At 37.5% G+C, this 25,179-nt stretch overlaps 1 protein-coding gene across 2 annotated transcripts in view; it reads left to right on the forward strand.

The window, feature by feature from the left end:
• Positions 1-22,086, forward strand: part of HTT (huntingtin) — a 75,352-nt gene extending 53,266 nt beyond the window's left edge. For both annotated transcript variants that reach the window (XM_048303073.1, XM_048303075.1), the window contains 25 exons: positions 518-697; positions 2,127-2,303; positions 2,553-2,629; positions 3,876-4,014; positions 5,478-5,600; positions 6,448-6,661; positions 6,862-7,007; positions 7,466-7,643; positions 7,919-8,014; positions 8,436-8,623; positions 8,985-9,111; positions 9,974-10,074; positions 10,524-10,678; positions 11,049-11,188; positions 11,357-11,439; positions 11,713-11,843; positions 12,019-12,148; positions 12,929-13,084; positions 15,543-15,733; positions 16,170-16,284; positions 16,508-16,721; positions 16,863-16,968; positions 18,304-18,466; positions 19,094-19,254; positions 20,197-22,086. In XM_048303073.1, the coding sequence (XP_048159030.1) occupies positions 518-697; positions 2,127-2,303; positions 2,553-2,629; positions 3,876-4,014; positions 5,478-5,600; positions 6,448-6,661; positions 6,862-7,007; positions 7,466-7,643; positions 7,919-8,014; positions 8,436-8,623; positions 8,985-9,111; positions 9,974-10,074; positions 10,524-10,678; positions 11,049-11,188; positions 11,357-11,439; positions 11,713-11,843; positions 12,019-12,148; positions 12,929-13,084; positions 15,543-15,733; positions 16,170-16,284; positions 16,508-16,721; positions 16,863-16,968; positions 18,304-18,466; positions 19,094-19,254; positions 20,197-20,410 (3,705 nt within the window). In that variant the 3' untranslated portion in view covers positions 20,411-22,086. The remainder of the gene's footprint in view (positions 1-517; positions 698-2,126; positions 2,304-2,552; positions 2,630-3,875; positions 4,015-5,477; positions 5,601-6,447; positions 6,662-6,861; positions 7,008-7,465; positions 7,644-7,918; positions 8,015-8,435; positions 8,624-8,984; positions 9,112-9,973; positions 10,075-10,523; positions 10,679-11,048; positions 11,189-11,356; positions 11,440-11,712; positions 11,844-12,018; positions 12,149-12,928; positions 13,085-15,542; positions 15,734-16,169; positions 16,285-16,507; positions 16,722-16,862; positions 16,969-18,303; positions 18,467-19,093; positions 19,255-20,196) is intronic.
• Positions 22,087-25,179: the final 3,093 nt, after the last annotated feature.

Here is a 25,179-nt window from a genome sequence, read left to right on the forward strand (position 1 = left end):
CAGATATTTTTGTGTTGCATTCCACTGCTTGTCGATATTCACAAGCCTCTAGAGGTTTGGCATTAATTATTGACAGATCTCTTTGGATTTGCTTTCCAGAAATTCTTCGTTTTGTGTTAAAGACCAGTAGTAATAAGAAATCTTTAAGAAGCCTAAATGAAAATCACATTTTACAGGACAACTCTCTGTGCATGTTTATTTCAAATAGCATTTCATTAAAAGCAGCATCTTTGAATCAACCTTCTCAATTTACTTGTTTCTAACCTGTTTTCTAGTGTTTTTAGAAAAATAAGTTGCACGTTCATGGTAAATACCTTAATTTGCAACAAGATCAAAACATTTGGAAAATTTGTCATGTAAAAATAATGATGGTGGTATTAAGATATAGACACTCTATGCCATTATTTTAAAGTAGCTACCAGAATTATGTATGAGAAGCTTCATGTTGTGTCATGTTTAGTAATTAAAATCTTAATATTGGTTTTACTATGATCAGATTTTAATTTTTCCCCTTTAGTGTCAAAACCTACATGATTCAGAACACCTGACCTGGCTTATTGTGAATCATGTTCAAGACTTGATTAATCTGTCCCATGAGCCTCCAGTACAAGACTTTATCAGTGCTGTTCACAGGAATTCAGCAGCCAGTGGTCTCTTCATCCAGGCCATTCAGTCACGGTGTGAGAATCTTGCAGCTGTAAGTTTAACTTTTTGACTTCTTGTAAAGAATCAAGTCACTTCATTTCAGCATAAGTTTAACTGATAAGTATGCAAAGTTTGACATTTCTGGGTCATTTATCAACTTCCAGTTTTATTTTAAAAGTCGCTTACTTAAAAATGCAAACAGTGAACCTTATATTAGCAATTTCATTATTAGATGTGCTCCAGTCCATCAAATCTATGAATTCAAGTGGAGATGGTTAAACTGCTTTTCTTCCTTTATGGGTATTATCCCACATAATCAATATCTGAAGGGTAAATTAAAGCTGTAACTTTTGACTTCGATTTCAGTGCCTTGGTAGTATAAATAGCAAGCTACTAACTGCAGAGGCAGGAGTAGGAACCAGTCCATCTTCATAGGCCCTGGAAATATAAAAATGATTTGTGAGCTCATGCCTTCCCCATTGATCTGTTCCAAAAGTTGTATCCACTAGGTGAGGGAAAATCACCAAGAAATTCAGGATATTACTTCTGTTGATTGTTTTAGTTTTCAAATTAAAAGGAGTGGATGATGTTTTATAGGGATGTAAGGTTGTATGCATCTCTCTTAATCATGGGAAATGTCATTTGCTGGACTTCCTCTAGAGATAATTGTGGGAGATGCCACCTGCACCCTGAGTAGCTTCAGTGCTGTTTCCTATCTCTTTGCATTGTCTCTCTGCAAATCTAGGGCAGCTTTAAAGTTACGTGAGATTAATCTGGGCTTCAGTAGCTGAGAATCAGCAGAATGAACTAAACTTAATATGTTTTAATGGAAGATGTAGTCACAGTGTGAAATGCTTGGTGACTATCAGGAAAGACAGTAAAATTAAAATAGCTGGTATTAACAGACTGCTCTAAACCAAGATTGGTTTCATGAGTCAAACTAGTGTGTCTTTGTGTTTCTCCCTTTAGAATATTAGTGCTGAATTGGTGCTCATATTAAAAAAAAAGTTGAAGAAATTGAAAAAATATTTGTACACCCTTTTAATCCTGAGTTACTACTGCTGTTTCTAAACATATGCTCAGAAAATCCCCACTGATTGTCTGGATTTCTGTACTGTCACTTTTCTTGACTATGCACATGTTCCTTCCTTCTTCCAGAAAGAGCTGAAGCTTCTCACTGTGTTCAAAGCTTTTTGCAATTTCACTTAAATGTGTAGCTTTTTTCCCCTAAAAGTTTTGCTCCCTATGTTTTGCTTACTCTTGTAAGAGTAAGCTTTTACAGTTACACGTCAAACCAACTTACTGTTCATATTAATTAAATAAGCCAGTAACTCATTCACACAGAGATGATTATATTGATCAGGTAGTTGTCTGCTATAGTTTTTTCTAAATGCTTTTCCCTTTAGCTTTAAGATCTTTGTATTCCAAATTGATTGTCATGTTTTGTCTGTTTCTCTGTTTTGTGCTGTTTCAACACCTAGCCCACAACTCTGAAGAAGACCTTGCAGTGCTTGGAGGGAATCCACCTGAGCCAGTCCGGGGCTGTGCTGACCCTGTACGTGGACAAGCTGCTGTGCACTCCCTTCCGAGTGCTGGCTCGCATGGTTGACACCCTGGCCTGCCGCCGCGTGGAAATGCTGCTGGCAGCAACTCTGCAGGTACAGATAAATCCATGCCTGGGAATCACATTGGGTGGTGCCAGCAGTGTAATCAAGAGCAATGATTTAAAGTACATCCAGATATGATTAAGTGATTTCGTTTGATGATTTTTTAAATTTAATATATAGATATGTGAGTGTTTACTTCATTTCATTTTATCTGCCTGTAACTTTGTTAATCCAGTAAAAGTATTTTGGGGGATTTTGCGTATTTCTGTCCTGTAAAATTCTTGTGATTCTTTCGTATAGAACAGCATTGCTCAGTTACCAGTTGAAGAACTGGATAGAATTCAGGAGTACCTTCAAAACAGTGGATTAGCAGCAAGGTAAATAATACCAATAATACCATTAAAATGTCAAACTAAGTAATGTTCTAATACAAATCGTGTTAACTCTGTTTTCCTACATTTTGGCTTTTTTCCTAGAGGTCAGATAATGGGTCTTTTTTGGAGGTAAACCAGGAGTAAAGCCTCTCATAACATGCTGACATGTTCTGGCACAAGGGGCAGTTGTGTTGGCTGTATTGAATTTGCAGTAAGAACTACTTAAGAACTAAAGCAAGCTCTAGAGGGTTGCATCAAATTCTCTTTCTTGCATCCCACTCCATATTTAACTTTTGAGAGACAGCAGCTGCAAATTAATTTCTTAACAAAATCTGTGTTCCTAAAGCCAACTTTATTTTCCTCAAACTTGCAAAATATTGCCAGTTCAAGCTAAGTGGGCTTGGGGTTTTTTGGTTTGTGTTTTTTTTTTTTCTCCCAGACAACTGTGTTAAAAGTTTTAACTGTTTAGTCTCCTGGCTGTTTAAACTGCTGGTATAAAAAGGTGAAAATTACTCATTTTTTGAAAAACTTTAATTTGATGTGGGAAAGATCCTTATTTATTCCTCTTGTCATTGCTGTTTGAGGTTAATACTTGTTGACTGAAATAAGAAATAAGTAGGGGAAAGAGCCTAAAACCTGCAGTAGACCAATAGTTATGTGCCTACATAGGTAATGTTACATTTAAGTTTTTAAAAGACTCAAAAAATTACTTTGTACAAGTTCTTGATAGCAGTAGTGGAATTTAAAAAAATCTCAACCAAACAAAACAACCAGTTAAAAAGAAATTCTTGTCGCTGGTATAAATCCAGAAACTGGAGTTCTTAGTATAGTGAGGGATAATTTTTTAAAAAGAGAAGTATAGTTTTAGTGGATTCTTCAGTAATATCCGTTAGAATGTATTTTTTTTGCAATCAAGTAATCTGTTCACTAACTTAGATTCTTCTTACTCATTAAAAGATTTGCTGCATAAAGAAAGCTGAACAGCTTGTATTTTGTGCTTAAGTACATCACAAATTTTAACACTAAATTAGATTTAAATCTTTATTTGTTGGTGGTACTGAGTTAATTAATTTTGGCCACTGATACCTGAAGAAACTTTGCATCATATGACTGCACAGATCCAACAAAAACTGAAGACCCTACTGCTTTTCTGTCCTGGGATTAGAATTGAGTCACTGGATGTCTTTCTATTTTTAAATTATTTACAAAACTAAGATAGCCCTCTTCTGATGTGTTCTTCTATTTTCAGACACCAAAGACTTTACTCGCTCTTGGATAGGTTTCGTCTTATGGTAGCACCAGACACAACCAGTCCTTCACCTCTGGTTACCTCACACCCACTAGATGGAGAAGACCAACCAGCTTTAGAGACTGTAATCCTAGACAAAGTAAGATTATGTTTAGAAAGAGTCACTAAAAGTGCTTTGGCTATAAACAAGCTTTACTCATTACAAAATATTTAAATGCAGCTTATTTTTACTATGCAGTTAGTGTTCTCAGGATTGTCAGTGTATCTCAAATATAGATCAGTGATTAATTTCATGTGTGTTGGCTGACTGTTGAACTTAAGATGGATAATTAACACATGCATAGATGTTTGTTATATTGACAGTGCTGTGAAAAATTTACCAAGTTTGGTTTCTTTGCTCAACTTTAATGGAAAGATTTTTATACGGTTCAATAGAGACAGATAAATAATCATGTTTTCTTGATGTATTTACTACAGTTATTAGTTTTATTCATTTGCTGAAAGTTTTTGGCTGTCTCTTGGAAATGAAACATTGCTTGTCCAGACCTCCCTTCTCAGCTTTAAATTACTTTCAGAGAACAATCAAGAATACTGAACTGTTTCTGTCTTTCATGTACTTTGATGTGTTTATTTCCAAGTGGAATGGAAGGCTGGGAGCAAGTCTTGGGGCCTTCTGTGTCTTCCTTTTTTCTAGTTTGTCCCATGGCACAGATATTTCTCCTTTTCATCCCTCCATGTTCTACACTGATGCACAGTAATAGGAAACTTATGTAACTGAGATGGCAAAAATTATTTGATTAGCTGACAGTTTGGATGAGTCTGAGCAGTTATTGGCTATGGGGAGATGTTGAGAGCGACCTGGACAACAGGAGAAAATGCTGTGCCCAGAAATCATTTACCCATAGCTTTGTCTTCAAATTACCCCCAAAATTTCCTTTGTCTCTCCCTGTAAATTCTAAATAAAAGAAGTGGTTTTTGTATACTTCCCCCACAACTTCTGCATAGTTCATAGAATCAGAATATCTTAAGTTGGAAGGGACTCATAAGGATCAATGAGTTCAAATCTGTGCTTTTCACAGGGCTACCTAAAAATAAATCCTGTGACTAAGAGCATTGTCTAGATGCTTCTTGAACTCTTACAGGTTTAGTTGGGTTCTAATTAATGTCAGCAAATTTATTTGAATCTGAAGAGTTTTCTTCCTTGGTTATAGTACAGGTTTTTTTGTTATTACTATTATATTTGTTGTGACTGTAGGGTATTCCGTGCTTTTTTTCTAGATAGTCTGCTCAGCTTTAGGATCCTAATACAAGTACCTGCACTATATATTAAGATTCATTTTTCCTCATTTCCTGTCCAGACTGTAGAGAAATAGACAAGTTGTCAGTGAACATCCATTGGTCTAGTTTATGGTGTTCCATTTCCATTTATCGCTTGTTTGTTTTGCTTTGCTTTTTAGTTTGAGGGGATTTTTTTAATACTACTGTAGGATACAGATGTCTTGGACATTCAGTGCCGATGAGTAGTTCTCCCTCTTACCCCCATATACTGTGTTGTTTTCTGAAAACAAGTATATAATAAATTTCTGCTTTTGATTATTAAAGGACTGGTATGTGTCACTAGTGAGGTCACAGTGTTACATCAAGTCTGACTCTGCACTGCTAGAAGGAGCAGAGCTGGTAAATAGGATTCCTCAGCCTGACCTGAACTCCTTCATGACCAGCAAGGTAACTTCTTTGTCAGAGAAAGAGGACGTAATCAGTTCAAGTGTTCCTATTGGTAGTATTAATAGATTACATTCTGAAGTGTTTACATTCTTAAATGTAAACACTTCAAATTTAGATAATACCGATACTGATAAAGTATACTGATAACACTAATTCACCTAATTAAAACTAAAATAGTAGGTATTTGTGTAAAAGAGAGGGTATCTGTGTCTAGCAATGTTGCTAACAGTAACTTTCTAGTAGTACATGTTGAGTAGATAGTGGAAGCAAAGGTTTATTTATGCATCTCAATCAGAATAATCCAGTTTTACCATTTTACATAATCTTGTTTTGCCATATAGTCTCTTCCAAGGCCAACTGTTTCTGTAACCTCTTCAATATCTGTGCTAGTTGACTTGGGGTAAGCCATTGACAGGCCACAGATCAATAAATCTGGTGTAAAGGACAGCTTTGTTCAAATTCTCACTATGATAATTGCTGCTGGTATGGAGCAAATAATGCTGGGGAAGCTGTTTTTAAAAAGATATTTGACTTGTTTGTTTGAAAACTTATTACTTGAAGATTCCTTGTGTATATGTCATCCTTAATCTTTATTCACACATTGTCCTGAAAATCTGGAGTAAGCATATTGATTTTTCTTTCCAGTATGGTACTAGTTGGAATTTAAATGTGGAGCCAATGTGGGCTTATCCATATTGGCACACCACAGTAGAGCAGAGGTGCTAATAATAAGTTAGATATTCAATAAGCTGTAAATTTACCCCCACATTAGTATGTTAGAATAATACCACCAAATTCTTAGTTTCACTTTAAAAGCAATTTCTTTTTATTTACTATTTGATTTCAGGAATTCAACCTAAGCTTGTTAGCACCTTGTTTAAGCCTCGGCATGAATGAGCTCTCAAGGGACCAGAAGAACAGCCTCTTTGAAACAGCTCGGAGGGTAACTCTGGATCATGTGTCTTCTGCTGTACAAAACCTTCCAGCCAGCCACCAGGTTTTTCAGCCACTATTGCCAACTGAGCCATCAGCCTACTGGAAAAAACTAAGCGATATCTTTGGTAATAGAAATAATGGTCTTTTAAAGTTTATTCTCTCCTCTGCAAAGATACTTTACAGATATCTTGTGAATACATGAACTTACTATTTTTAAAAAAATCAAGATACCTGGCATAAAAGTGCTTATGAAATAGTTCTGAAAAACATTTATTGAAGGGAAAAAAATTCAAACTGCTAGATTTCATCCAGTCTTATTTTATAGGAGATGAGGTGATGTATCAGTCTATGATGACACTTTGTCGTGCACTGGCTCAGTATTTGTTGTTACTCTCAAAACTACCAGCTGGTCTCCGTGTTCCTCCTGACAAAGAGGATGATATCCTGAAATTCGTAGTGATGTCAGTAGAGGTAAGAAACTACACCGTAATTAAAGATGTGATGAAATGTTGGGAGAGGGAACAGCTCTATCTTAAACTGATCACCACTGAGTAATTTTTGATTGGGGCAATTCTTTTGTTTTAACTGTAGAAATTTCTTCAGTGGTTTTTGTGTTTGACCTGTGCTAGCAAATGAGATTTGGGTTATGGGACAAGGACAGTTTTATATAAGGAGAGGTTGATTGACTGATGTAATGATGCTGGCCTTTGGGAGAATGGGTCCTGCACTGATTTTTGGGACACTTAATAAACAGTATATGAATGTCATAATTTTCTTGTACTTAAAATAAAGTGTTCTCTGAGGAAAAAATCAATACTATTTGCTACTAAAACTTTACATTTTGCCAAGTTAAAAAAAAATCACTCTTGGTTAGAAGTTGTTCTGTTGTGAGAATTTGCTATTAATAGGAAACTTCTCTTTTTGTACAGGCACTATCATGGCATTTAGTGCATGACCAGATTCCATTAAGTGTAGATCTTCAAGCTGGTCTGGATTGTTGCTGTCTGACACTACAGCAGCCTAGTCTTTGGAATTTGCTGTCTTCTGCAGCTTATGTGACATATGCTTGCTCCTTAATTAACTGCATTAGATTTATCATAGAAGCAGGTGAGTGTGGTTTGAACAGCTCAGAGAAAAATTTTGTTAATAGATTGCCAGTCATCATTGATCAAATGCTGCGTGTCTGGAATATTTCCTTTGAGTCCTTATTAATTATTTGTTTGACAAATTCATTTTTTACTACTTTAATTTCCTGTTTAAAATTTAGCATTTACTTTCGAACTTGGCAAATGCCAAATTTGACTACTATGTGGTGTTGATTAAAAAAGTGGAATATGAAATATGTAATAGCTGTATCTTTCAAATATTTTTCTCCAATTCAGTTGCTGTGGAACCTGGTAATCAACTTCTTAGTCCTGAAAGAAAGAAGAACACTTCAAAACCTTTAAGTGAGGGGGAAATTGATTCAAATGCACAGAGTAAGTAAAAAGTGAATTTTGCTTCTGGCCTAAACTTTCACTGAAGAAATATTTTAGGTACCCTTTCCATTACTATTATTTTTAACAGTGAAAGTTCATCTGAGACCTTATTTGTATTTGGTAAATGTCTGTTAAATATAGGTTGACATATTTTTGGCAGGTATAGTTGTTTATTCTTGAAAGTTATACTTTAATGCAGTTTTTTCTTTTTGGGGACTCTGTTAGCTGTGCAGTGTGCTACAGACTGAGCTTTTTAAAGTGTTGTGGGATTTTAAATTTTTAAAATTTCTTTGTATGCATCCTTATTGTGGTTTTTTGTTGACATACTCTTTTGTTAAGAATTTTTTGTGTTTCTGTCTTTTTAAATTATTTGTCTTTTGAGTGGATTCATAAAACTGAATTTCTTTCTCTCCTAACAAAGAAACAAAACACATTATTGCAGCATGTGAAATGATAGCGGAGATGGTGGAATGCTTACAGACTGTCTTGTCATTGGGGCACAAAAGGAACAGCAGCATCCCTGCGTTTCTCACTCCTGTCCTCAAGAACATCATTATCAGTTTAGCAAGGCTGCCTCTAGTGAACAGTTACACCAGAGTACCTCCCTTGGTATGTTTATTATTCTGTGCTTTCAGGACTTCAACGTTATTGAAAAACTTTGAAAATCAAACATGGTGCTGCATCCTAAGTCCTACATCAGTAGGACTTCAACCTTAAGCTGGTTTGATCAATCAGTTTGTCTTTTTGAACCCTGGGTAGTAATATGTGCAAGGCCATTTCTCTATTTCAGCACTCTGTTTTTGCAGGGATGTCAAAACATAGTATTTTTTTTGGTTGAGTGTTTTTCTGTCTGGAGAGCTACTTTATTTACTGGTGTCTTGTTGCCTTTGAATGGTGCCTGTATATTTAGAGCTGTAATGCAAATACTATATCTGGTGTAGATAATTAAACTTCCGTTATACTTCTTTAGGTCTGGAAATTAGGCTGGTCACCAAAGCCTTTGGGTGACTTTGGCACCGTTTTTCCTGAAATCCCAGTAGAATTTCTTCAAGAAAAGGAAATATTTAAGGAGTTCATCTATCGCATTAATACACTTGGTATGTACAAAATTAAATTAATATACTTGGCTCTTATTGGGCATTTACCCATGTTTTGAAATTACTGAATAACTGTATCTGAAACTGTTTGCTTACTTTTGTTGCTTATGTGGAAGACACATAGTGTTTCAGAGCAGGTTAGTAATTGTGCTGCAGTAATTCTTACATTTTGTTCAATGAAGAGAATAAATGGTAGAAATAAAGCCAAATATTATTCCAGCTCATGGGGATTTCAGTGTGCTCTTGCAGAATGACCACTTGTTTTCTGGAGCATACGCTTGACAGCACGTTTGAGAATATTTTGCTTCCCCCCCTCTTTTTTTTTTTCTATTACAGTATAAAGTCCTGTGATAAGATACCTGTTACCTACCTTCAGCTCAGGCATCAGATGTTTGGGTTGGACTAGAAGATCTTGAAAGGACCCTTCCAACCCAAACCGTTCTGACACTGTGTTAGCACAGTGTTTCCAGTTCTCTCCGCCTTCTTGGAGCTGAAGGAGACAAGCTGTAGTGTTGTTCTCTGCCATACCCATCCACACCCAGTAGATCACAGAATCACAGAATATGCTGACTTGTAAGGGACCCACAAAGGTCATCGAGTCCAAACTCCTGGCCCTGCACAGGACCATCCCCGAGAGTCACACCATGGGCCTGAGAGTATTGTCCAAACACTTACTAAAATCTGTCAGGCTTGGTGCTGTGACGACTTCCCTGGGGAGCTTCTTCCCTTGCAAAAAATGCCAAAATGAATAGGAAATGGTATGAAACTAAGTCTATGGAGACAATGTACCTTTTTTTTTAATGCTGTGTCTTGTTTAACTTTGTATTAAGACATAAATGGCTATCTCTGAGTGTTTCCATAGGATGGATCAGTCGTACTCAGTTTGAAGAGACTTGGGCTACTTTGCTTGGTGTGCTCGTAACTCAGCCCATTGTAATGGACCAAGAGGAGAACCAGCAAGAGGTAATGAAATTTTACTTAAACCAAGAAAAGTGTTTCTATTAATAAAACGGTAAAGCAGAAAAGAAGTGACTAACACTAAGGAATTTTTTATATTTTGTATTTCCTTTTTTTCATATCCTGGTGAGTTCAGACACATCCATATTCTGGCTTAAAGCCTCTGCAAGCATGTAAATAGTATGGAAAAAAATCATGAAGCTGTTTCAGCTCTTTATTAGAACATCACTCAACACAGGTTTTTTTTTTTTTTAAGATTCTTGACTAGAAATTAATTGCAGTCAGTGCTTTGTGTGCCTTGTTTATGTCACATATATTTCTGGATGGGAAGAAGTGTAGCTATCAGGCTTATTAATGATAATTTAGTGAAACATGACAAACTGATATTCAGAGCTTTTGGGATTTTTTTTTTTTTTTTTTTTAACAATTCAAATTACAGTGAGTTCATTTTACAGGAAGATACAGAGAGGACCCAAATTAATGTTCTTGCAGTGCAAGCCATAACCTCCCTGGTGCTGAGTGCAATGACCATACCTGTTGCAGGCAATCCAGCAGTTAGCTGTTTGGAACAGCAGCCCCGCAACAAAGCTTTAAAAGCTCTGGACACAAGGTGCTTCTTTTTACTTGTTTTCAAATACATAAAACTTGTTGTTAATACATAATGACAGTTGCTTAATCTAGCTGTAGCAAAAATATGAATGGATTGTATTTTCCAAGCAAGAGTATACATGGGTGGGTCTGTTTACATGGAAGTTATGTGGACTTAGCATTGTGAACCTGCTGAATTAAAAGATTATCTGAAAAAGATAACATCTTAATAAAATCTAATAAACAGTGTGCAGAATGTATTTTTCAGCATTTTCATTTCCCTGATAATGAAAATAAGCATAGATACACAACATTGCAGAGTAAGCCAGACAGACTTGCATGAAACTATTAAAGGAAAGATCTGCTAAAATTGATTTATCTTGGGCTTTCAGGTTTGGGAGGAAGCTAAGTGTTATCAGGGGAATTGTTGAACAGGAAATCCAGGCAATGGTGTCTAAGAGAGATAATATTGCTACTCATCACTTATACCAAGCTTGGGACCCTGTTCCATCACTTTCTCCTGCTACTACAGGTAAGTGCTTGTTTGTGGGGGAGAAGGGGAGAGTGAATTTCTTTTACACTTAAAAAGTGGAAAAAATACTCTCCGAAAAATTTGAAATCCAGTTTGCAGGAAGTGAAGCCATTTTCACGTGTGCTTTGTTAGGCACTTTCTAAAAATTCGTCTTGTGTTTCGTTACAGGTGCTCTTATCAGCCATGAAAAACTCTTACTGCAGATCAATACTGAACGAGAAATAGGAGATATGGATTACAAACTGGGACAGGTTTGTTGAAAGCTCAGCTTTAAACTTGATTTTTATTACATTTCTTCCAGTTCTGAAAAATTAGTTAAGAAGCATTGCATGACATCAAATAGAAACTAAAAGCTCTGAGTTCTGGAGGGTAGGTCATAACTGGGTGTCTCCTCAGCCAGAAGACTGTGTGTTGCCTGTCATTTAAATGGAAAATATATTTGGCTTCTAAGATTTCTCTAGACTGTGGTGGTGTTAAATGCACTTCTTTGCTATTTGTTTTTCTCTTCTGTGTATGTGTTCAAGGTCTCTATACACTCGATATGGTTAGGAAATAATATCACTCCACTGAGAGAAGAAGAGTGGGGTGAGGATGAGGAAGATGAGAATGACGTACCTGCTCTTTCCTCACCACCAACCTCTCCTATAAACACCAGGTATCTTGATTTTTATGTCTTTTCTCTCTTCTGAGTCATAGATAAGGTTATTCATGTTGAGTTCAATAAGCTGGGTTTATAAGTTGGATGCTGGTAAATAACTATTATTTCAAGTCAAGCATTTTAGCAGCGCTTAGGAATAGCCATTTTAACACTTGTTTATTGTTCCTTGCAGGAAGCACCGGGCTGGTGTAGATATCCATTCTTGTTCTCAGTTCTTGCTTGAACTGTACAGTCAGTGGATATTGCCATCCAACCCTAGCAAGAGAACACCAGTCATTTTGATCAGTGAAGTGGTGCGCTCAGTAAGTCTGAATTATTATTCAGAATCCTAATTGAGTATATGTTATCAAGTGTTCAGAGCTAAGCAGCCTTTGTAAAGCATCTTTTAATATATGGAACACACAGAATTTTCTTTGCAGTGCTGTTCTGTGGGCAGTACACAGATACAACTTGAGCAACTACAGCATTATACTGATTGAAGCTATATAAGCATCTGGATTGTGTATTCTGCTGCTACATTACAAATACTTTATTGTTACTTAATGATAGTTGATATTTTACTTGACTGCGTGCTAAAGCAAGATTTGCTTATCCTATTCCTTTGTAAGAAAATGAAGATGGAACAATAATGTATTAGAGAATTAAATTGATTATTAAGTGTAGAAGCAAAATGAAAGAAAAAAGGTGTGGAATGTGTCTTGGCAGCCATTATTCACTATCATAAGAGACTTAAGATGAAACTATCCTTGCAAGAGATATATGTGTTGTGTGTTTTGGGATGTTTTAATACATGGTAAATAACAATGTTTATTCATGTCCCAGAGTTACTTACTATAGTGGCTTTGATTTTGTCAGTTTTTGGTAAAAAGGATCTCTTGGAGGTCATTATTATCCGGGATGAATGGTGGAATTAATTCCGGACAATAATAGTTAATAGTTATTTCAGACCCTTGAGTAAATGTTTACACATTTAATAGATCAATTGAGGAATCTTTTGCTCACAATTATAACAGAAGGGAGAGTCAATGTTTGGCTGTCTGTTAATGGGATTTTTTTTATATTCAATTTTAATTTCTGTACAGCTTCTGGCAGTGTCAGACTTATTTACAGAAAGGAATCAGTTTGAGATGATGTACACAACACTGACAGAGTTGCGAAAGGTGCATCCATCAGAAGATGAGATTCTTGTCCAGTATTTGATACCAGCTACTTGTAAAGCTGCTGCTGTTCTTGGAATGGTAAGAAATTCTCAGAAAGTTTATTGCAAATTCCATGAGTGTCTAGGTTAACGCAGCTTCTGTTGCAAAACCTGGTGTACTTGGTGAGGGTGGTTTATCTCTAAGAATATCCTTTAGCTGATCTGCATGGCTGTAAGAAGTAATAGGATATGTATTTTGGGCTTTCAGAGTTTGCAAACATTATCTCCAGTTGCCCTGTATTTAAACAGAAAGGTTGTTTTGGTTGATAGTTTTCAAGATTTGAGCATAATTTAATGTGCTTTTTGGTTTGTCTTATTCAGTTCAGTGTTGCCTTTGCCCTGGACTCCTCATTTGTTACATTTCAGGACAGATATGAGGAATTGTGGAACATCTTTTGCTAGATTTGTATTACTGGTGAATGGCTGTAATCTCATGGGAGGCTGGGACAGTGCATGTGATAAATATATAGCCCCAGATAGTCAGGTATCCCTTGTCTTTCCCTCACTCTTCCCTCCACTGCATCATTCTGTCTTGAAATGTGTAGACCAGAGTACTTTCCAGTGAACATTGCAGAGTGGAATTTTTTTCCCTAAATTTTTAGGAAAATTTTGCTAAATATTTAGGAAAAAAAAATAACAAATAACTTTGGAAGGAGTTAGCACTTCTAGAAACTCTGAGACTAATATAAAGCAATATAGGTAACAATGGTAAAAGAAATTTTGAAAGGCTTTTAGGGTGGGGCTTCCAGTAGCTGTTTCAGCAGCAACTGCGCAAGGGAAGGCTGGGAAGGTGATGGCAAACATACAGAAACAGTTTTAGAGATCAGCTTATTCTGACTGGGCTGCCATTTCCCACTCAGTGAGCTAGTAACACCTTCTCACAAGCAGACAGCTGAATATAACAGCTTGGTGGGACTTAAAAAACAAGAAGGTGTTTCCATCAAGAGTTGCTTGCTGTTCTGTGCTCAGTTATGTAGAAAATCCACCTAAAAAGAGCAGCTAGAGAGCAGACACTATCTAACTGGCCTGTATCTTAGATACTTAATGAGTAAAGGGACAAGGTAAAACAAGTAATTTCTTCTAATTACTTAAATAGTAAGGAAAAGACTTTCCAAAACTAAAATTCAGAATAGATTCTGCATATTCCAGTAAGTTGTGTTATTTGATAACAAAGAGTGAAGTATCTGATACCAGCTTCACCTGTGAATACTAAACATACAATTGTGGAATCATTTAGGTTGGAAAAGACCCTTAAAATAATTGAGCCCAACCATTGACCTAACTACACCATTTCCCTAAGGCTGGAGCCTAAGGAGGCTCAGGGGGGACCTTATCAATCTCTACAACTTCTTGAAAGATTATAGCAGAGTGGGGGTCGGTCTCTTCTCCTAGGTGAAAAGTGACAGGACAAGAGGAAATGGCTTCAGTGTGCCAGGGGAGGTTTAGGTTGGCTATTAGGAAAAATTTCTTCACTGAAAGGTTGGTTAAGCATTGGAACAGGCTGCCCAGGGAAGTGGTGGAGTCACCATTGGTGGAGGTGTTCAAGAAACAACTGGACATGGCACTTAGTGCTGTGGTTTAGTTGATGGTGTTGCTCAGTCAAAGGTTGGACTCGATCTTGGACGTCTTTTCCAGCCTTAATGATTCTGTGAAGTACAGGGTGATGGTCACTGCCCTGGTCCTGCTGGACACACTATTGCTGATCCAGGCCAGGTGCCCTTGGCCTTGTTGGGCACACCTGGTTCATGTTCAGCCACTCTCAACCAGCACCCCCAGGTCCTTTTCCACCGTGCCCTTTCCAGCCACTCTGCCCCAGCCTGTAGCACTGCAGGGGTTGTTGTGACCCAGGGGCAGGACCTGGCACTTGGCCTTGTTGAACCTCAGACCATTGGCCTTGGCCCATTGATCCAGCCTGTCCAGATCCCTCTGTGGAGCCTTCCTGTCCTCCAGCAGATCAACATTCCTGCCTGAGAGTGCACTTGATTCCGTCATCCAGGTCATTGGATTGGTGGAGGGGAAAGACGTGTAGGTCTGAGTACCAGTGGTCTCAGAGAACATATAAATGGAACAATGTGCTATGAGTTGAGTAGACAGATAGTAGATGGCAGAGTATAGTTGTCTGGTACCAATTTGTTTCAGATGGAAGCATCCTTTGTGCTTAGCTGGAAGGCCAGAAAATTTCAATCATTCAAGTCCTATATTCTTAATAGCACGTACTATTTACTGAACTAATCTTTATCTTGTTTGGGTTTTTTTCATTTTAAATCGTGACATAACTTTGTACAAATAAAAGTAGCATCAATTTACTAGTTAATCTGCAACTCATTTCTTACCTGATTGTATTAGTCTTGTATTTGATTCAAAGTAGTTTAAGCTAGGCTCTGGTTTGTTCCCTATTTTCTATTCTTCAGTTTGTTCCAAGTATTCCCAAATGACAGGACTTGCCAGTTTTTAAACCAGTGTTGACTTCTAATGAATACTCTTGTTGAATGTATTAGGATAAAGCTGTGGCTGAACCAGTAAGTCGACTGCTGGAATCAACCCTAAGAAGCACCCATATGCCAAGTCGGATTGGAGCTCTGCATGGAATTCTTTATATCCTTGAGTGTGACTTGCTCGACGAGACAGCAAAGCAACTCATTCCAATTATCAGCGAGTATCTGCTCTCCAATTTGAGAGGAGTAGCACAGTAAGACTCTTCCCCCTTTCCCCCTCGCTCCAAACTGTTGCATGTTTATGTGTGAACAAAAGGGCTCTCTGTTGTTGGTGGTTGCCAGTACATTTTAGAGCAGGCTGTTGTATCAAGCAGGTTTTGGCATTTTCATTGAAAATATCATCCAGTTTTAGGTTTAATTAACAGAGTGAAATCATATTTGAGCGTGAGAAAACTGATAGTACAGGCTTTTGTGTCTTTGGTAAACTGTGTTACTTAAACATCATTTCTCTGTCATTTTCGTGGTAATCAGTGTTCTCTTATGGCATCTCAGAGATACTTTCTGTGATTTTAAAAAGGGCTTACGTTTCATGTGCAAAAATACTTTGTGTTTCAAGGAATTGTTTATAGTGTCTCTGTTTGTGACCTAGACAACTTTGAGGTGACCACTAGTGTTTTTGCTCATTTACAGTTGTGTGAATATCCATAACCAACAGCACATCTTGGTAATGTGTGCAGCTGCTTTCTATTTGATCGAGAATTACCCACTTGATGTAGGGCCTGAATTCTCTGCAGGAATTATACAGGTATGTTGTGATGCCTCCAGTTAGCGGTGGTCATGTAACCTGAGATCACCACATAGCTGTCTTTAACACTTAACTTGATTACTGAGGTGTGGCTTTGCTTTTGGGTTTAGTTTAATCAGTTTTTGTTGATACCTCATGCTGTCGCATACTCTTGGGGTATGATGCTAGAAGATGACCTAAATACACCTCAAAACCAGGCAGTTGGCTTTTTGCTGTATTTCAGATGTGTGGAGTCATGGTGTCTGGAAGTGATGAATCAACACCATCCATTATTTATCACTGTGTCCTGAGAGGATTGGAACGACTCCTCCTTTCAGAGCAGCTTTCTAGGCTGGACAGTGAGTCGCTGGTTAAACTGAGTGTTGACAGGGTGAATGTGCAGAGCCCCCACAGAGCAATGGCAGCCCTTGGATTAATGCTGACTTGCATGTACACAGGTATTCATTTTTTTATACTTCTGATGTGCTGAGAGACTGGCTGAAGAACAGTGCTAATTTTCTTAACTTATTTTTGTTACCAAGAGTAAGAGAAGTGTATTTTAATATCCCCAGTTAACTTGTAATATTATTTTGGTTTAGGAAAGGAAAAAATCAGTCCCAGCCGTATAACAGATGCAAATCCTGGTGCTCCTGACAGTGAATCTGTGATTGTAGCTATGGAACGAGTATCTGTCCTTTTTGATAGGTAAGAGGACAAAATGTGTAAGTGGGGTTCTGGGAGGGAAATGATTCTGTTTGTCACTATGTGGTCACTTCTCTATTTGACAGTTCTTACAGTTAATTAATGATTAACTGTACTCTCTACTTACTCTTGCTTAAAAGTTACGCTCCTGGTATACACAGTAACACTGATGGAATTGCTGAAGGCAGCACAAATGTACAGGAATGTAAATGAAAACCAGACATGTCCTAACTGAGACTGTGTGCTGCACAAACCATAATACTTCATAAATGTATTTCCAGCTCCCTTCAGGTCAAACTCTTTAAGTGCTTTTCAGGATGTCTTCTACATAATCAAGGATATAAATCCAGTTTACAGGAAATAATCTTTCAAACCACCCTAAGAGTTTAAAACTTTCTTTTCCCCTCCCCCCCCCACAAGAATTGCTCTTTCTGAGCCTGTTAAGTAGTTGCAGTGGAAGGATACAGGAAAACTTCTGTATTCACATGGAACTCATTAATGGAAACATTTCAAAAGCCCTGTTTTGATCTGACAATCTCAAGCTGTCTTAAGTGAGTATAGCATGTTAGATTTTGCATAGTAGTTTGTGGGTAATGGTTTACATTTTTTAAAGTGTTCTGTGGTTTTTCCGTAACACTGGAGGAGGGTTTCACTTCTGCACTTGGTGAGAACAGAACTAGAGCAGTCAGTGCTTGAGTGCTTTAGAATATATCACTCTGAAGAGTTAGCAAAACAAATGCGACTAGTAAAAGCAAAAAATAACTTTTGCAGGGAAGAATCACATGGTAACGTGATCTTGACAAATCAACAGATGCAGCCTTTATTAGAAACACTTTCCAATCAGTATGATTTAAACAAAATTGTCTGTATGTTGGAGTATCTTTTCCCCTCTTTGCACAGCAATGCAACTTACTTTTCTTGTTTGTTACATTGGTCATTCTAATGCAAAGACCTAATGAATGGAAATCAGTGTTCTGCTTATAAATGGTCCTTGCTCTGATAACTAGGAGGAGTGATCTCCCTGTCCTTTTTTGTTCTTGTGTAATGTTTTCAGCATTCCTGTTGGTAAGTCTCATCTCTGATGCAATTCCAAACCTTCAAAAAATGTGACTATTTAAAAAAGAACAGGGGAGAGTGTGGGGTAAAGACACACCTGTAACAGCTTCTGACAGCTTTGATAGACCTCTTTGGGTAGTCTGTTACTCATGAAGATTTGGATTCATCAGTGTTGGAAAGGTGCCTATTCAGAGATGAAAGTAAAATGTTCTTTCCATTGGGAAAGAACAAGATGGGTATTTGAATTCAATCATAAAATATTTTATTTTTTATTATTTGCAGGATCAGGAGGGGATTTCCTTTTGAAGCTCGAGTAGTGGCTCGGATTCTTCCACAGTTCCTTGATGATTTCTTCCCCCCACAAGATGTAATGAACAAAGTCATTGGGGAATTTCTGTCCAATCAGCAGCCATACCCACAATTCATGGCAACAGTAGTTTATAAGGTAGTATTGATACATTTATTTTTCTTAAATGTTTCAGAAGATTTCTAAATAATTGACAGCTCAGCTGAGGGGTTTGTTAATTATATCTAACAAACCAGTCACAGTGATTGAGCTGTGATGCTGTGAGTTTTGGCTTCCAGGCAGCATTGAGGGCTAGAATTGCCATGTCACCTGGAAGCCAAAGCTCACAGAAGGACAGTTCAGTCACAGATAACAAGAAAATAGAGAAAATTAGTAGTTGTGATCCTGGTGCTCAGATTCTAGGTCTGAGGGAGCCATCACCTTATGAACCCAACAGTCAAGCCTCTGTGGACTCAGCTGGGCTTCTGGGGTTTTGGCTCTTCAGCACCTGCTGGACTTGTGCATCACTGGAGACAGTACGTGCACAGCGCATTTGAGCTATAAAAACAGGGACACCAGACAAGTCTTAAATTTCTGTATGATTAGTTCAGTTTGGCACATATGTCATGAGTCCAGTTCATTAATTCATTAGACTCAGAGTTGTCTCCAGGAATCCAGTTTGTGACCGTCAGAGCTTTGTAGCTGGAGAGAACCTTTACAAGAGAAACAGAACTTCTTCCCACATCCATCCACCCTGTCTTTATTCCTGTGTACAATATTTTGCAGGTATTCCAGACACTGCATAGCACTGGACAGTCCTCAATGGTCCGTGACTGGGTGATGCTCTCTCTCTCCAATTTCACACAAAGAACACCTGTAGCAATGGCAATGTGGAGTCTTTCCTGTTTTTTTGTCAGTGCTTCCACCAGTCAGTGGATTTCAGCAATGTATCCTAAAAAGATTGAATGTGTGCCATTTCTGGGTAATTATAGTGTAAAGCCTTGAAGGATAAGGGTACAAGTGTAACACAGCACAAAGGCAGTTTTACTGCAGATAGTGATGGTATATATTGCTTTGTGCTGTTGGTACCTCAGGTTTGTAGGGGAAAAAAGAGAACTTCTAAACAGATTATGACAACAAAGTTATCTAAAACTACTGCTTTAAGATCAGTTCCTTTTGACAATGCTAGATGATTGGGAAAGTCCTTATTTTGAAGGACTTTTTAAAAGCTTCACCAAGATAGCACTGCTGTGACCTTTAAAAGCTTTGCTCTCTATTCCTTCTGCAAGCTAAAATACATTGAAAAAAATGAAAAAAGCCAACAAACTCAAAATCAGGAGAATTATCCTCTACATACAAACTGTATTTTGCAGTTATCACCCTGTCTATGCACTGCAGTAATTCTGAGCTTTGGCAGTGGAATGCCATCAGCCAAATAAATTGGAACAGGAAAAAGATACATATACGTAGGTGGTATTAGTGCTGGGTTTATTTAAAAACAAACAAACCCATCAAACAAACAGAAAAATAACTGTTGCATTTTGTGATCAGACAAAAATGTGGCCATTTGTCATGTTTGAAATGTCCTAATGACTCAATTGCAGCAGTGCTCTTTGGCTGTCAGCAGTTGCTGATTGCGTTGTTTGCTCCAATGGATAAAGAAAACTACTGCTAGCTTGAAATTAATTTCTGATGATAAGAAATTATGTGATGTTAATGAAGAAATAGGATTTATGTAGTAGCAGTTAATTGCTAGATGACAGTATTTTGCACTTGAATGTTGTTGGTAAACTCAAGACTAAACTGTTTTAATGGAGACCAGTGTTTGAAACTGCTAAACCAAAAGAAGAGCAATGTCTGTCATTTTATGACCTTAACTTACATTTCAGTCTTCCACATATTATCAGTAGAATGGGAAAATCAGAGCAAGTGGATGTTAACATCTTCTGTTTGGTGGCCATAGACTTCTACCGACACCAGATTGATGAAGAATTGGATCGGAGGGCCTTCCAGTCGGTGTTTGAGGTGGTAGCATCTCCAGGAACCCCATACCATCGCCTACTGACTTGTTTGCAAAATGTCCACAAGGTCACAGCATGTTGAACATCCTGATGTGTAGTGGAACTGCATGACTAATGTTGGAATATGAATTATGGGGAATGCAAGATCAAGAAAATACCTGGGGTTGCATTTGTGATAAATATGGACCTGTCAGTTTTCCTTCCAGCACGCATGGACAAGTGCTCTGCAGCACTGGAAATCACCTGAGAAGTCAAGTGTAGTTGTTGTTGACACCAGGCACCTCTAAGTGGAAAGAAGTATGTCAGTGTTTTTCAAGTGGTGTTGGGGACTGACGTGAGCCACACATCCTAGCTGTAAAATGCGGGCTAGTACCACATGCAAGGTAGCTGGTATTCCTCTTCTTCCCAGTATGCAGCTGAAGCCACTGTGGTGCAGCCAGTAAGACACTGACAGACTGTTACTACAACCTGCAGTCATTAGCCAACTTCATAGTTTTATGTACCTGTATATACCGTTGTGTACTACAGAATAGAATTTCTTTCCTATTGTCTCTCTCAAACAAAGAAAAGAGAAAATGGCTTTTATGATTTACACTTCCAGCATGTAATTTCTCTCTCTGGACTTTCTGATATCCAGTGGTGTATGTGTTGGTGATGCCAGAGATATAGTGCACATACGTAACCACACATTTATCTTTTTTCTTCTCAGGATTTCAAATTTGAGTACAGTATATCAGTGAAAGAAATTTTAACTTAAATATTTCTATATTATGTACAGTATGTAAAATTGTAAGATGTGTGGTGCATGAGCTGTGCTGTAATTGGAGATGAACAAAAGCCATGCTACTGAATGTCTTGACATCTGTATTGTCCTCATTTTTTCTGCTTGTGCTTGAATTCATGTTCCTTTTGGAAATCCATCTTAATGTACAGATTACATCTTGTTTTGCATCTCACTTTTTCTTAAAGTGCTTTAAAACTGGAATATGTTGATTAATTTGTCTTGAGAAACTGTACTAAGGAGGCATTCTTGTGATCCACTTTACTGTAGCTTCTTTTGAATTCCTTTATTTTGAGACATAATGGTAAAAAAGAGGACTAGTTACTCTGGATCAAACTTTAGATACTTAAGAAACTGCTCTTATTTGCTGCACAGCATTTTAAGAGACAAAATGGTGCAAGCTCCCCAGTTGTCAACAACCATTTGATCTTTCCTAACTGAGACCATGGAGTCATCTGGACCACTCCAATGTAAACAAATTTATGGTAGCAGTAAAGAATCAGAAGGCTACTGTGGTCTACTTTGGGACTGGCTAAAGTGTTAGATTACACAACCTCTTTTATTACCTGTTGTATCCATAAAGCTTTAGACACAGCCACAACACAAATTTCCATGAATTTCAGGACACTACACAGGGCCAGATTTAGCTTTTACTCACCACCCAGGGAATACCATTGATTCCTAAGCTTTACCTGAGGAAATCTAGCACAGCATTTGTCTTTAGTTGTATTTGTTATAAGTCTTGCATTATAGAGAAATGATACCTTGGTTCTCAGTCAGATCCTACATTTAACCTCCCTTCATTTTCTTATCACACCTTTTGGTGACACTTGGAAAAATGAGATAGTGTTGTCAGGAGGAGCATGTACTGTATGTATTTCTGTATATAATGTATATGTTGAAATTATACACGTGACAGCATTTAATGTATACAGATGTGTATATTTGTATTTATTAAACCCATGTATTTAAACTAATTCCAATCTAGACCAAAAATTGTTGCTTCTGCCCGTAAATTGATTATAAAGGAATTGTCCGCTGGTGTCACTTCCTTTTAGAAACTGGTAGAGGAAATTGATAGTATGGGCAGTAGAAACAACTGTAGATGTTGCTGTATTTAGCTCTCTACAGGTCTTATCTAGAGCAATTATTTCTGTCCTTAGCTGGGTTACTCATCTTCCTTGGGCCACACCACTGTGGTGATTTTTAAAAGAAACTGAACAGGATTTCAGAAAAAGGTTTAATAAAATAGATACTGTTTGAAAGTTTTTGAGTTATATTGGAAATTATCTGACAAAAGTCTAATTCCAGGCAGTGAGATATAATGCCCTGTGTTTCATTAAGGGGTAGTATAGATCACTCTTCCCTTTTGTAATCACCAATAATCATTTTGTACTGTAAACCCACATACCAGTCAGTTTTTGTATAATATATAGTTTAAGTGAAGATATTTTTGTAAGGTATTTTCCAGAATTTAAAATAGATTTTAATATATTTTTTAAGCATCAGATTAGTCAAATTCTCACCATATAACTGTGTATGTTGTGTTATGAAACTGTTAAATTCTTCATAATTTTAAGCTCCTCATGATTAACACAGTCCAGCTGGTTACTTTACCTTGGGATCAGAGGAGCTAGACCCTTTATAAAACTTTCCAAACCAGCTTGAGACTTCCTATAGAATCTTTCCAGCCAGTGAAGAAATACACTGACTTTAGCAGTCAGCACAGCTGGGTGAAAAACATTAGATGTGATAGACTCCCATTCCTCAAATGCCTCTTGCCAGCCTTAGAGCAAATACTTGCATTACCTGTTTCAAGACAAGCTCTAGAGCTGATGCACTCAGTTCTAACCTCACACAGATTCACTGGTAGTAATAACTTCATCTGTTTTAACCTCTCTTGGAGATTTGTTGTAGTATATATACCTCCTGTAACGTGTCCTAAGTGTCTAAAGAAGGGCACCTCCTCTTAGGAAATTCTCTGTGACCTGAAGGGATTGTAGCTTAAGGGGCTTCCTAGTGTGGGAACACACTCCAGTAGTGCTTCAGTTCTGACATTTCACTGCAGCACACTTTCCTGTCTTCTTCCTAGACATTCTTTGCACACCCTCATTTCTTTTGGAGTGAAATCATACTCAAAATCACTCCTGTCTGCTTTTGGTGACACAAGCCATGAGGTGTGCCATAGGGGCAGTAACAGCAGAACAATGGCCACTAAGGGATTCTGATACTGGATTAAAAGGAAATAAAAATACTGCTTGTCCTTTGAGATTGACTCGATGCAAGATTTTATTTCACAGAGTGTTTTTAACTTGCTGTAAACAGAAAGCTAATTCTGAAAATTAGCCTGTTCATTTTTTCATTGAGAGCAGGGTAGAAATGTGTTTGGTCTTAAGACATACAGTGAAAAGTGACATGCAGTGAAAGTGGCTTCTTTACAGCCTTACAAGATGTGAGATATGGCATGACTGAGAGCATACTTGAGACAGATTAATGTTTAAAACTTCATTTACAATTCAGTTGTCAAAGAACCTACTTTACTAAATCTATAACGTGGCCCTCCCCTAAGAATACTGTATGCCAGCCAACTTGCTATAAATAGCTTTTGGACCAGCTACCCACTGGCCCATTAAATAAAGTTTACTTTGTGTTTCATTTCAGCGCATGCCCCCTCCCTTGCACTGAGTGCAAGAGTGAGGAGTTGCAAACTACAACTTACTGTAAACCGGTTCTTATTTGCAGGATTTAAAGTATTTTATTTACTATTTATGTTGTTTTCCAGTTGAAATTGAATGTGAGTTTATTTTAATCTTCTCTAAAGTGTATATACTCAGATGTCATTTCTTGCCTAAAGCATCTAGTAAATGATTGTGTGTTACTTTTGCTTCAGTAGGAATGCCTTCTTAGCACCAAGACATTGCTTGTTTCTTAACCACCAGCAGCATTCCGAAAGCACTGAGTAATGAGTGAACAGATTTAGGTCCAATGAAGGGGGGCACAAGTGGAACTTTTCGGGTTAAAAGTTATTTGTTGATATTGGGTAGATTTGCCTTACGAGCGTTCTGTCTTGCCATTCTTCTTTTTCAATGGCTGTTAACTATATAGCAGATGAGGTTGTGTCAAAAACACTGCAAAGACAGTTCTCCAAGAGCAGCAGACCTGGTTTGTCTTAAGATTTTGTGGAGCTGTCAGGGCTGAGCATTTATGCTTCCTAAATAAAAGAAATTTTAGGGTATAATGAGCAATAAATAATAGCAATAAGCAGTTTAATTAAATTCAGTCATTCAGGATCTTACCCGGCGGTTGAAAGGGGTGGGAGAAGATGGGGAACTAACTGAGTACATTCATTCCATTAATCAGACTTTTTCCATGTACAATCCCAACTAAACTTTATACTAAAGGTAGAAATCAACTGAGTGACAATGGTATGTGCTTTGCTCTTCTAAAACAGTTTTGATTATAAGGATACATTTGATGAAGGTTACAAGAGGGCAAAATACTTTGCTAGTTTTTAGGTAGTTTAAGTATTTTAAAGTGAAAACAAGCTGCTGTAAAAACTAGAGTAAGCAATGTAGCAAAATTTTGGGGAAATTAATTATGTTAATTTTACCTAATACTGAGATTTTGGGTGAACTCTTTGTGCATGCTACCTAAGTATCCATTTAAAAATCTTGAGAATCCCACAGTCATACCCAGGAGAGCTTCTACTGTATATCAAGTTTTTAGCTGTATTCAGGTAACTGGGTATAAATGCTGCAGAGCATTTGTGAAGCATGCGCTGCTTTTTGTCATGTGCATTTTGTGTGAGCTTATCATTCCCATCAGTCCGTGTATACACACCATCAAGTTGGATAAACTTGACAAGGATAAGGTAACGCACCCTGTGGTGGGGTATAGTTTGAGGGCAATGATGAGCAAAAGCTTGGAGCCCCAACCTGAAAGCAATTGTACTCAAGGGAAAAGGAAAGCATATAATTTTAGATGTATGTTTAAGTTAAAAAAAAAAATGCTGAAAATACTGCACATTGAAACTAAAAGAGAAAATAAAATGCAACTATTACTGTAAGTGA

The sequence above is a fragment of the Corvus hawaiiensis genome, chromosome 5 (genome assembly GCF_020740725.1).
Source record: "Corvus hawaiiensis isolate bCorHaw1 chromosome 5, bCorHaw1.pri.cur, whole genome shotgun sequence".
Classification (NCBI taxonomy): domain Eukaryota; kingdom Metazoa; phylum Chordata; class Aves; order Passeriformes; family Corvidae; genus Corvus; species Corvus hawaiiensis.